Source organism: Quercus robur, chromosome 10 (assembly GCF_932294415.1).
Source record: "Quercus robur chromosome 10, dhQueRobu3.1, whole genome shotgun sequence".
NCBI classification, from domain to species: Eukaryota; Viridiplantae; Streptophyta; class Magnoliopsida; order Fagales; family Fagaceae; genus Quercus; species Quercus robur.
Window position 1 is genome coordinate 18,367,853 of NC_065543.1, and position 14,083 is coordinate 18,381,935.

Genomic DNA, 14,083 nt, shown 5'->3' on the forward strand with positions numbered 1-14,083 from the left:
TTTTTTTTTTTTTTTTTAATAGTCTATATGCACTTAATTCGTCTTTCAAATAATATTTACTGTTAGTTGTTAGTGGCATATATTGTTTGGGTTAAATAGTTGAACAATGTTAAAATATCAAGACCTGCAAGATTAAAAAGAAGATTGATTATGAATGAACAATGATTTCTTTATTAGGAGTGACATTGCTTAGAGTTACAAACAATTTCATGGTGTAGGTAGAATTAGAAAGACAAATCTACATAGTTCTAATTTGAAAGTAAGTCCATAAAATAAATATATATTTTTGGCTTTTAAATAATACTGTTTAAACACTTTTAATGAACAATGCTTTTGGAGTAATTATATTTATATATGATTATCTTCTCAAAAAAAAAAATTATATATGATTATTGTGGGGCCAGAGAATTTATGACTCCGGCCCACTCTACATTAGGGCCCAAGGCCCGAGTCAAGGAGAGGCATCGCCGAGGACATACAATGAAAGTCCAAATGGCTTAGAGATATAGCCGAGGATGATTCTGTCATTGGCATCCTAAAGCGCTCCTGAAAGAAAGGGCAAGTACGGTATAGGAACAGTTTGAGGCAAAGCTGAACACTTCCACGTTGATGGAGAAAGGACCCCTAAACAGTATGGCAACAAAAGACAAAGGAAATGCTGTCATTACTACAATTAAATACTCTGCGCCTGACAGAGCAATACTCTTCAGCTTTTACAACCACCCCCAACCACTTTGGGTATGGGCTGATAGGACAAGTATCAGCCCTAGAAAGCTGAACCTACACGTGGACGTTGGAGGGAGGGTAAAGGCTAGTATAAAAAGAGAAGTAAGCAATCCAGAAAGGGGGCTGGGAAAAAAGGCCAAGGACTAGAGCCTCCCAGGCCGTGCCGAGGATAAAAACTTCTTGGGCAAACATGGTTCACCTCTGTATGAACACCATGATCATTCATTGTCCGGTGACCAAGACCTAACCTTTCAGCCCACGCTCTACAAATTATATTGTTTGGGCCCTTAACGTACGAACCCAAGATCAGTTTGGGATCGTAACAAATTGAGTCCTTAAAATTATAATAAATGTTTTTGGAGTGTTATACTTATATAAGATTATAATTATTTAATCGTTCTTTAGTCATTCAACAACATTAGTTATATTTTTAGACTAATATAGGTTAATTGAGTTGATGTTACACCAACTTATGTCCTTAATCTTATTGGGGCATTTTGACTGAAAAATATAATATATAAATACATGTAGCATGATTTTTGCTTTCAATCATATAATAATAATAAGAATAATTCATTTAGTTATTATTATTTTTAATAAAATTATACGTTTTATGAGTTCACGCTTAACTTTGTTTCAATCGTTTTATGGATTCTTTCTATATATTAAATTTATATATTTTTTTCATGCATATATATATGCATACATGTAGCATGATTTTTACTTCCAATTATATAATAATAATTCATTTAGATTTTTTTTAAAATAAAATTATATTTTTTTATGAGTTTTTACCTAAAACCGTGCAACGCACGGGACTTAGATTTTTTTAAAAATAGATATTATTTTTTTTGTTCTTATCTTTTTCTCCTATAATTTCTGAGTTAATAAGTCTCAATTTGATTACAATCCAAATTCTTCATCTAATCTTTTTATTATTAAATAAATTATATTACAATCATAAGAAAAAAAAAAAAACAGCAACGTTATTGGAAAAACAAAAGATAGGAGTTTTTGTTCATACTGATTTGCCAAAAATGTTTTTGGATAAAGTTTAAAAAAAAAAAATTGTAAATAAGATAATAAGTATTTGAGTTTAAAGTAAACACCTTCTCTTTCTTCTAAAAAAAAAGTATCTATATATAATAAATGTTTGTTCTTCTAAAAAAAAAAAAATGTTTTTTTTTTCTTGGGTTATAAAAAAAAGTTTCCTTTTTCGATAAAAAAAGGTTTTCTTTTTTCTTTCTACTCATATGACATTTTTTTTATTCTACTTTTTATGGGATTTATGAGATATCAACAAACAAATTGATTAGAAATCTTAATTCCAATAGGATTTAAATTCTATATGAAATGAAAGTCTACCTATATATTAATATATATATATATATATATATAATTTTTGAAGTGAAGTTTATTCAAATATGTAAATTCCTAAATCCAATGACAGGTATGCATTCTTTCTTCATTATTATTTTTTCATTTTGTTTAAGCTATTTTTCTTTAACTTCAAAAAAATTAATAAAAGCTTCTTACATACATTTTAACCCAATTCATAATATTAAACTCTTGCACTCATTTATTCTCTTCTACGATAATTGGTTCAGGTTTTGGTTACATACTCACACTTTCATTTCTCAAAGTGATAGAGAAAACAAACAGGTTTATTCTTTGTTCTTTTTCTACATTTATATCTTAATTTATAATTTGTGTTAATTTTTTAATTTTTAATTATGGATAAGTTTGATTATATTCTTTATTTTGAATTAAAAATTTTTTATAGGTTTTTGGTTCTGTTATATTCTTCAAAAAAAAAAAAGGAAAACAAGAAAATAAAAGAGGTTATATAAATTTGGCAACAAAGCAAAATAGATAAGCCTAATAAACATTTACTAATAATAGTTTTATCAGTAACTTTTTATTAATGTGATTTAAAAAAAAATTGAATAGAGAATTAATTTATTAACGTGATTTAAACTTTACTAAAACTTTTTTAAGGGATTGGTTTAAAAAAAATTAAGTAATTTTCTAATTATTAACTACTATGCGCTAACTTCTAACTACCAAAACCCACTGTAGGGTCTCTATTTTGGAGCCCAAGCCCAAATTGTATAGAGTTTTGGTTTAATGAGCCTAATACAATGAATTTGTAGAGAATGGGTTGGAAACTTAGACTTTAGCGGATCAGAGGAACAACTAACAAGTCTGGGTGATAAAGAAAGAAAGATGACATAGATTTACTAGGAAGAGAGGTCTCTATCCCCCCCCCCCCCCCCAACTTACCAGTCCTTCCTCTCTCTTTTATACTATCATTCTCCCATTTCCACCGTCCACGTGTAGATTTAGGTTGATAGTGATGATGCTTGTCCCATCAGCCCCTCCCAAAGTCGTTGAGAGTGGTTGTAAAGGCTGAAAAAGCAGGGTTCAGTTAGTTGCAGAGCACTTAATGTAATAGTAGTAGTTTTCTCTTAGATATTTTCAGGCCTCCCTTTGTCCTTTTCCTTCTTAATATTTATCCTCTTCCATGGAATGATCCAGAGTGTCACTCTTAATGACAGACTATCCCCTTTGTCCTTGGCTTTGCCTGGCCAAGGAAGAGTTCTTCTTTGGGCTGGGCTCCTAGCCCAACATATACATTGGTATGGGCTCCCTGGTTTGTCACCCCCACACCCACAATTTAAATACTAATCCATATGAGATATCACTTCCAAAGATTAATATCTTAACTATTATATATTATACGCTGACTTTTTTTTTTCTTCAAAACAAGCGTTTCTCTCTCTCCTCGCAAAACAAAGAGATTATAATAAGAATTAGCTAGACAAGGGTAAGACTACACCACTTCTTTTCTGTAATAAATGTTAAATTCAAATCATTTTCATGCACATACACACACATGTAGTGTGCAACGCACATGACTTAAGCTTGAAGTTTAAACTTAAACTTGGTAGGGTGAAACTCACTCAAATTTCAGTGTCTTCTTCCTTACTTTCAAGGACAAAAATTAAATTCTCATGTGAGATTCTCTCCACTTCAAAATTTTAAATGTTTAGTAATTTAGATTGTTCTTAATTATTGAATTGAGATTTCTACTTAAACATGATTTCAATTATTGTTTTAGATAGTTTTTAACTATTAAATTTAAGTGTTTTCTATTTAAATATATCTGATTAATTGAGCCTTAAAGTTCAATGTATTATTGAAAATCATTATATATATATATATATATATATATGCATTTTATGATACCTTAGTCTCACACAGTATGCATTCATTATGTAACTTAAAAATAAAATATTCATTTATTTTAAGTAAATTAATAAAAAATTATTTACATATGAATTTTAATTAAGTCGTGCATCGCATAAGCATAATGCTAGTATTAGCAGAAAAGGAGGAAGAGTCAAGGCTATACTTGTAAGTTGCAACAGCCCACCAAGGCCGTGAATGATTCACCGCTACCAACCAAAGTTAATTTATTACAACGCCACCTTCAAGTGGAAGGAATGTGTAGGAGACAGAGTTTTACTTCGATCCAGTGACTTATATTAGGCCTGTTAGGATAATAATGCGTGATTTAAAGTGAACATGTGTTAAAAAAAATTTATTCTGTATAAATAAATAAAAACAGACTCATCAAATTCAACACTCACATCATGTGCACTCTCTGTTGAAGTATTTTTTTTTTTAAAGTACTATTTTTATTATAAATATTGAATATATGGTCAACGAATATTCATTGCCCATTTTCTTTTATGCTATTCATATGTTGAATAATGTCATTTAGTAACACCCACAGTAATTTACATTAATTATTAGCTATATTGAATATATATTACAATTCATTACCAACTTTATAACAATTTACTATTGATAAACGGTAAACAAATTTTGAATGCAATTGAATTATGGAACAATAATTGTGTGGTAGTCTCTTGTTGAACTTGTTCTTCATCAAGTACAATGGAGTCCGTTGAAGTAGCATCTTGTGTTGGCATTACTTTACTTCTTTGTTTAGCACACAATGTTGATGGTTCAACATTATTGAAAACTTTATCATCAAGGCTGGTCACCTTTTAAGTTGCCTCAACCAAGTGAACTCGGATACTCATTTGAATAAGGGTTACAAAAATATGTTGGAGGGCCTTTGCTATGAACATCAATTTTATTTCCCTCAAATTCTAATTTCCTATCCCATTGCCTTATACTATCTCTTTGATCTTGAAAATTACCACAAGAAAACCGGGTAGTTCATTGTGAAAATACCGTGGGAAATACACAATGCAACAGCCTTATTCATTCTTTCCCAACTAATTCGAGACCAGTGACCTCTGACGTAAAGGCTCTAAAAAATGATTTTATTACTCCAAACTGTCCAAAGCTCTATTAGTGACTCTCGTTTTGGCATACCTATTACCTAACCTTTATTTAATATAAGTCTTCAACGAATTTTGAAGAGTTGCCACCACGCGTTGATGTCACCAACCTTTAGGTGGTCTCAATTAATCTGACCGCCAAAAAAATCGATTCTTTGCAGTTGATGACTCATATTTCTCGAGGTAGATGACAGGCTTCAAGATCCTAGAACCAACGTGCTTAAGGTCAAATGGTGGGTTAACCTCAAACCTGACCCCAACTGACTCATGGACAGCCCCAATCAAAGTTTATAAATCTAGCATCCCCAATCAAAGTTTATAAATCTAGCATCAAATTAGATGAGAAAGTATTGGAATTGATGTGTGTCAGATGTTGCTCTTAAAGTATTTTATTAATTTTATCTATGATTGGTTACTAGGATAAATGAGAAGAAAATATTAAAATTTAGATCTTGATAGTATGTAATATATTCTTTTGGTTTTCAAATTGTAGTATGTTGACTTACTCTGAAAATTATATTAGATTATTTTGTCTTCTTTTATTATTATTATTTAATATATTGATGGGTAAATTACAAATTACACCCCTAAAGCTTAGGGGTGTTCGGATTTTATACTTTAAAGTTTCAGAATTTGAATTTTACCCCCTGAAATTTGGGATTATTTGGATTTTACACTGACATTTTAGAATTTGAATTTTACCCCATAAATTTTAGGGGTGTTTGAATTTTACTCTCCAAAGTTTGGGAGTGTTTGGATTTTACACTCTGACATTTCAGAATTAGGGGGTGTAAAATCTAAATACCCTCAAACTTTAGAGGGTAAAATCTAAATTCTGAAACATTAGGATATAAAATCCAAATACTCCCAAATTTCAAGGGATAAAATCCAAATTTTGAAATTTTAAGATATAAAATCCAAACTCTCCCAAACCCTTAAGGATGTAATTTGTAATTTACCCTTAATTCATTTACCTGGATTTGAAAATTGAATAAGGTGCTTGAAAAATTATAAGGGTATGGAACTCAATATATAAACAAATAAGGTAAGTTGACATTTATAAGTTAAAACTATATTTTAAAAACCTTTAACGTTAGTATTGAATATTTTCATTTCTTTTTTTTATTGTTAGTGTTATAATCTATTGAGAGCATTTTATAAATTAAGAGTATTATATAAATGAGGAGTCTTTGGTTCAAGCTATTTGTGCTAATTTAAATATCATCTCTGCTTCTAAGTCTTACGAAATGCTATCTAATGAGGAGGCATGTAGAAAATTTCAATAGCAACATTGTTACATTATACAAAAAAGAAAAAAAGAAAAAGAACGAAGAAGTGCATATTACAAGTACAAAGCTAGTATATATAAAAGCAAATACATCTTTTTGTGATGGTCTAAGCTTTTGTCAAGTGACGCCTCCCTCTAAAATAAATTCTCTACAATCTTCCAACTCTCTCATTAATTAGCTTTTGCCAAGTAGCACCCCACTTTGAAATAGTTTCTCTACAATCTTCCAACTCTCATTAATAGCCACAACATAAGTTTACACCACATCTCTCTCTTCTTCGTATGGGTGTCTATGGGTCGGTCCAAGTCGAATTTGTGCTTAACCTGAACTTGACCTGATCACTTTTGGTGGAAAAGAATGAAACTCGTCCTCAACTCGAAAGGGAAAAAGTTGGACTTCAACCTCCAATAGAAAGATGACGTGTCCTTGTTATGTACAATACATATGACTTACTTGTCATCTTCCTATTGGGCCTTGAAGCCTAAGACCCCAAACAAGTTTGAAGCCAAACTTTGTTATTAGAACCCAATTCCCTATCTCTTATGTGCGTTTGTTTTTCAAAAAAATAAAAATAAAAAGCTGCACGCAAGAATGTGGAGCGATAAATACACACCTGTTCATGTGATGCCTACTAAATGACACATCCACCGAGAATGAATGTGTCCAACCAAGATATATTATCACTTGCACTAATAATTTAACTTGCATCCTAGCACCTCCAATTATATCGTGTCTATGTAAAGAGTGTATCAACCTGGCAGAGGAATAGTCTGCTACTAGGAACAACACAAGTAAAATGAACTTTGAGAATGCTTATCTTACTTTTTCTGCACTCCTCGACTATATTTTCTTGCCTCATACATGCTTCCATTTTGAGGACATTCCAGCCAAATAAAAGGGAGGTGGGAGTGGGGGTACCCAAAAATTTGTCCCTTGTGAAAATTTAAATCTGACTTTTTAATTATGTCATTTTAAACCCAACTTAATAAGTCACGACAACATCACTAATGAAACTACTTCTCTAAAAGGAGGAAATTTTCAGTATCTTGCATTCAAATAGCACTATTTTGTCATAGGCTATTTCTCTTTTTCTCCACATTAAAAACTCTTAAGAGATGGTAAAGCACAGTAGGAAAAAAATGACAATATGGACCAACAAACCTACAATCGTGCATTGCTCAACACATTTAACATTCAGGCTAAATTTGTAATATATATACAAAAAGGGGAACAATAATCCTTACAAACACCCTCCCTCCCCACCTAAAAAAAACCATGCACTTGGTGAAGTGCCTTCCAAATTGAACTCTTGCATCCTCCTACAATTATGCAAAACAAGCCAATTTGACAAAACTGCTGACATATGCAAACATCTAGTTAGCTTTCCCCTAACTTTAATGATTCAAGAAGAGCCGCCTCTTCCTCCTGCACATATGATAAAACAAACCAAAGCAATCATTTAGCTGTAGATAACCACCAATGCAATAAAAGTTTGGGCATAAAGCAGTGACATATACCACCAATGCATTAAATTCAGTCTCCTCGTCTATTGCGCTTATAATAGAAGGGTCCTCAAGTAGATCCTGTTTCAAAGAATATAACCAGTGTAAACACAAGTCCTCATGTAGATCATGTGCACACACATTATAAAGTCTACTGATTCCAAAACTCAAATCTGAGAACTCAGAAGACCCAACACCCTTCCCTTTTTTGGATAGTAAACTGCAATGGCAAGAATATTTCACAAATCACAAACATCATTGCACGCACTATCAAGGTATAGGTCTCAAACGTTTATAGATGAACTGATCACTTATTAGTTATTACTAGGCTTGGCTGGTGGACAAATCCCAACATTTTAGCCTGATGCCTACCAAGTAAAAAATTGCATCATATTAACATCTCATGGCCCAGCAAATATCTGGATTGACTATGTAGAGTTCCATGTCCACAAGTCAGAGAAGTTCAAAAATCCTGTTTTTAGGCAACCTTTCCCAGATTTTCACAAATTATTTCCATTTGAATTGGAGTAATTCCCTCAATGTTTTCACAGCATAAACCATACTGCAAAATGTGTGTGCCTGTGGCCAGACTGGTTAGATGACACACTATTATAATCTGTATGAAAGAGAAAAGTTAAACTCAAATGGGAAAACGCTTGCGCAACAAATAGAATAAGATAGTAAGTAGAAAGGGTAACAGTCTCTTGCAAAATGAGATTCCATATGAGTAGCAAAGAAGAAAAGAACGAGATTGCTTACATCGTCTGCAATTTGCAATACCCCAGTGTGATTCTGCAAAAATACAATACAACCTATTTTAAGTTCTGCCTCCAACTCATGCAACAGCTACTCCTAGTTCTTAAGCCAAAACTATAGATCTTTGGGAAGTCAAAAATTTTGGATAGAATATTGCCATAGGTTTGGTTTCCTTCTTTTTTTTTTTTTTTTTTTTTTTTTTTTTTTTTTTTTTTTTAAAAGGAAAGGAAGAGTAGATGTCAAAATCAAGAAGTACCTTAACAACAACAAAAAGAAGTGGATCAGATGGTGTGTAAATCATGTACTGTGAACCATCCTGTAAGAAAAGGCAATAGATTAAAGAAAAGCAGTGAATCAATAACCACTTAAGGTCATCAGTATATATCATCAGTCATCGCATACATGTGTGTATATGGAGGTAAAAACTTTTCTTGTCTACAACGTTGTCAAACCTTAAAATGACAAGAAAATGCTACAGAACTACTACATAAATGACCACCAATAGCAATAAGCCTCTCAAAGAAAAGAAAAAAAAAGAAAAAAAATACGACCTTTAGATTGAATAAGGATGTGAAAGGATCAACTTTAAAGACAGATAGTGTTGAAATTTGAAGAATACTTTTCTGGAAGTAGCAACTATTAGGATTTAAAGGCTGGGATTTAAAGACTACTTGACTAAAGGATAGCAAAAAATTGGGGGATTTAGGGTTTTAAAGAATTTTTTAAAGCTTTTAAGGTGAGAGAGACCCCAAAATTTGAGGACTGAGGCTTTGTTGTTGTTGTTGTTGTTGTTGGTCCAAGGGAAGAGAGAAGGGGAAATTCAAACTAATGACCTCCACTTTATGAGACGTGATCCCCAACCAAGTGCTACCTCTTAAAGTTGGTTTAGGGTTTTGAAGTAGTAAAGACTAAAGAGTGGGTTATGTATTTGGGATTATTAGGTGGCAAGAAAGATAAATATTTAAAGTTGTGAGAAGTGCAATAAATAGCTATGCCCCTTGACACTGCTGAAACGAGGGAAGAGAGAAAAGTCAGCAACCCAACACCATAACCAAAGCCCCCACATTTTACTTCTCTCATTGGAGCCTAAGCACTTTTTTCTTGAGTAAACTCTCATCCTTGAGACTGCTAAAAAACACAATATCAAGCTTGCCCATATATTTTGTCACAGTTCAATTTACCAGTATCTATAGCTAACATTTTGAAAAAATTGCAGCAAGACTTACTGTGGGGAGTATGGGTGAGGAAACGAAGATACATCTAGTAGATTGGAGGAAGATGACATTACCATTGAGGGTGGGTGTTCTAGGCATTAGAAAGTGAAGTATGTTCAGTTATGCGTTATTGGAAAAATAATTATGGCACTCCACTCAGGAGAAAGATTACTTGTAGAGATAACCAGTGACAGTCAAATATGAGAGCAAAAGGGAGTTGGACTTCAAGTGTTGTCAAAACTACACATGGGGTGGAACCCTGGGAGCGTGGAAAGGAATTGGAGCTGGATGGGAGTCTTGTTATAATTGTGTCAGATTTGAAAGTGGGGATTGAAAGAGAGTGAGCTTTCAACATGATGTTTGGTGTGCAGATTCTGTACCCAATTTGCTATTTCCTGAGCTCTTCTATATTGCAAACAACAGACATGCTAGGACGAGTGACTATATGGAGGCCAGGAGGGGGGTAGTGCATTGGAACCCTGTACTTGTGAGGCAGGTACAAGATTGAGAACTGGAGTCTGTCAATGAATAGTTTAATTTTTTGTAGTCGGTATGAATTCAGGTTGAGATGGAAGAGAAAGTGTGCTATAAGAAGAATAGGAATGGGGACTTCTATGTTACTATGAAGCTTTGAGAGGGACTGTCACTTTGGATTTTTCTTGGAGGCCATATTGTGAAGGCTCTGATCAAAGTTACATTTTTATGTATGGACAGAAGCATTGGGGGGAAGATATTGACAATAGGCAGGTTTATTAAGCAGGGGATGTCTATGATAGATTGGTGTTTTGGCATTAGATGGGTTACACATAAATCCGTGCATATGATGCTGCAAAGCTGGAGGAGAAAACCTAGCTCCTTCAGAAACAAAGCATGAAAGCAATAGAAGAACTTTCAGGGCAGGAATTGTCAATTACGAGGGCTAATTTTTGTTTCTTAACTCTATTTCATTGGCTATTAGTAGATGAGGGTAGACCTAGCAACATTGTAGATTTCATAAATATACAGAACCATACCAAAGAATGTTATAATCTGTTATTTTGATTTTAATACTTCTTATTACTTTTTTTATTTATAAAAGCAACAAGCACAGCACATTCGTGAGCCAGTTTTCTGTAACTTTATAGTTTTCAAATATAAATTAAAAAAGATACATGTTTGCCTACAATTCTTACAAAATTGAAGAAGGAATGTTTAAAGAATAGATGGCTATCACATTACCAGATGGAAGAATGTGATTTCTACACCTTCTGTAGGCAACCCATCTACATCTTGACCGTCATCTGCAAAATAGTAAGAATCCAATGTTAAAAACCAATCAAACATTCAAAGACCTGAACTTTGTTATTCACATCTCATTATCTCATACTGAGAGGTGGGAGAAAAGGGTTGGGGGTGATTGTGTAAATAAAAGTGCTTCATGGAGCATGAATTAATTAAAAAAAGAGAAGACTCTGCCTGTGCGGAAATCAAATATGTCATCTTCTGAGTAGCAAAAACCTCCCCGTGCTGTATAACAAAATCTGATGGAGAAACAGAATGAAAAAACCAAATAACATCAAGATATCTGGAAAAGCAGATAAAATTAATGTTAAAATTCCAAATAAACATATCTACACCATCATACCCACTATGTACAAGATGCATATGTATCTTGGAAAGAGCATAAGCAGCAGAAGGAAGAATGACTTCAACTTCTTCATCGTTCACCTAAAATTGCAGAATATGTTGATCATAAGAATGCATAGAGTGAAGCATAAAAGCAAAAGAAAGAAAGTGTTCAGTAAAACATTGATTAATAAACCTAAAATGCAAAATACTAATAAAAACCATTTTTTTTTTTTGTGAGAGGGGGGGGGGGGGGGGACATAGAGCCAATGACACAGAAAGGAAAAATGGACATATTTTATTACCAAAAGAATTGCAAAATTTCTATGCTTACCTCATCATACAACATTACCACCTATATCTCTTCTTTTCACTAATTCTCGATGAGTTTGAAATTTTATTAAAATTTTAATCTTTAACAAGATATTCTTCTGAATCCTTTTAAGGAATTTTCATTTTTTCGAGAAATTTTAGGGCATATTCAGTTGTTGAGAATTTCTAACATCTGAGGGTTATTGATTATATAAAGCTTGTTTATATCTAAATTTAAGCTATGTTAGATGTTCAACTGTCAAAACTCAAAAGATAAATTTTCAGATCAAGCATGGATAAATCAAAACTAAATTAAAAATTTAAGCTGGAAGATTAAACATACAGCTGACCACCCATCAATGTTTGTGCTCTTCAATATCTGTACAGGCCTGCAGCAATTATGTATCTATTAAATATGATAAAAAAAAAGTATACAACTTTGAATTCATTTATGGATATACTACAAACATAGGAGGAACATTTCTTACGTGTCAACTGGGCAAAGCAGCATGCATTCATCCCCTTGAGAACTTCTGAACACTCTCCTTATAACACACTCTAATGGAAGATTATTCATAGGATCAACCTGATCATGAATTCTTTAGAAATTTTGAGTTTATGAATCTGAAAACTTGCGAAAAGCATAATACACCCAAAATTAAATTTATAAACCAGAGCCCTGGCCCTGCATGTATTCACTCCTTAGAACCAATTTTGTAAGATGTAACATTTTCTTTATTAGTAAATACTCATGCAATTGGCAGACCTTGAATGCATGACCTCACCCTTCACTTTTTTCTTTCAAGGGGAAAAGTGCTAGCTAATAATAATATTTAGATTAAATAGCATTTTCTAGTGTTCCTAACAAAGAAGTCCAAGGTTCGAATCCCCACTTCTTAAAATTTCAAAAAAGGGGGGGGGGGGGGGGGGGGTGGGGAACTTAGGTATGAATTATGTGTTCGAAGTCCAAGTTTCAAGTCCCTATTCTTAAAATGTATACTAAAAGGGGGAGCGAAACTTATGTACAAATTATGTGTTCGATGTCCAAGGTTCGAGTCCCCATTCTTAAAATATATAAAAAAAAGGGGGGGGGGGGGGGGGGGGAGGGGAGAGGGGTGAAACATAGGTAAGAATTATTTGTTCAAAGTCCAAGGTTTGAATCCTCCTCCTTAAAATGTAATTTGTGTTTGAATTTAATTGGGGCACCTAATGCAAATCAATTAAGAAATTGTACACAAGTTTTGTTCTTAAACCAAAAAAAAGGAAGATTGCCATTTGAGATAGATTTCATTTGCAAGTAACTTCATATTTTACAACCACCATTACTCATTTCCTATAATGAAACAATAAGAGCATTGGAAACACACACACACACACAAATTTTGTTCCATTTTCACTCAACCCAACTTCCATTGATGCCCAAAAAAAAAAAAACGCTATTTATCCTTTTTATACTAACCAATAAACAAAAACCCAATTGAAAATGGTGGGAAAGCAAGAAGTTAGTAGCTTACAATGGTGGTAATTCTCTTTGAAGGAGGTGAAGCCATGACAAGTCTTCCATGATCGTCCACCACAAACCCAGCTGGCGGTTTCGGCAGCGGCGCATCATTTAACCCCAAAACCCCTTCACCATTATCATCATCATCATCATTCACAACCTCAACATTGGAGAAATCCAAACCCTTGTTGTTACTCTTTTTCTTCTTCTTGGTCTTCGTCTTGGTCTTGGTTTTGCTGTTTGGTCCCGTTTGGGGCTTGGGGGCGGCGTTGCAGGGAGTGAGACTGAGGCGGAGAGTTTGGAGATTTGGGATTTGGAGAGCGAATTGAGGGAAAGGGAAGAAGGAGAGATTTGAAGAGCGTGGTGATGGAGATGGAGATGGTGTGGTGAAGATTGAAGAAGAGGAAGAACAGTACATGGTTTGGTTTGGTTTGAGCTTCAGCTTAGGTTGCTTTGCAGTGTGTTCTGTTGGTTTGGAATCTGATGAGAGAGTGAGAATCTGAATGAACCTATAAAAGTGTGTTAGGGGTTTGGCGGCGCAAAGAATATATATATATATATATGCCAGCAAATTTGGATAGCAACTGCAAAGTACGGACGATTAGATTTTTATTTTTATTTTTTATGTTTAAAGATTCTCTTCTTCTATATTTAATTTTAGGAAAATTAAAGGATTAATTTTATGGCAATGCGGTTGAGTAAAAGTGATGGGTTCATAATTTTACTAGTCATAACTCACCATGTTAATAAGTTGCAACAAAAATTATAGTTTTAACATTACTGTTAATTTCATTTTTCCCCT

At 33.3% G+C, this 14,083-nt stretch overlaps 1 protein-coding gene across 1 annotated transcript; it reads right to left on the reverse strand.

The window, feature by feature from the left end:
* Positions 1–7,539: 7,539 nt before the first annotated feature.
* On the reverse strand, positions 7,540–13,798 carry LOC126702494 (uncharacterized). Its single transcript, XM_050401198.1, has 10 exons — positions 13,295–13,798; positions 12,269–12,366; positions 12,124–12,169; positions 11,488–11,570; positions 11,319–11,383; positions 11,082–11,143; positions 8,906–8,965; positions 8,653–8,685; positions 7,909–7,974; positions 7,540–7,816 (listed from the first exon to the last, which is right to left on the reverse strand). Exons 1-10 carry the CDS (start codon positions 13,697–13,699, stop codon positions 7,769–7,771), a joined length of 966 nt encoding a protein of 321 aa, XP_050257155.1. The 5' UTR covers positions 13,700–13,798; the 3' UTR covers positions 7,540–7,768.
* Between the last annotated feature and the right edge of the window lie 285 nt (positions 13,799–14,083).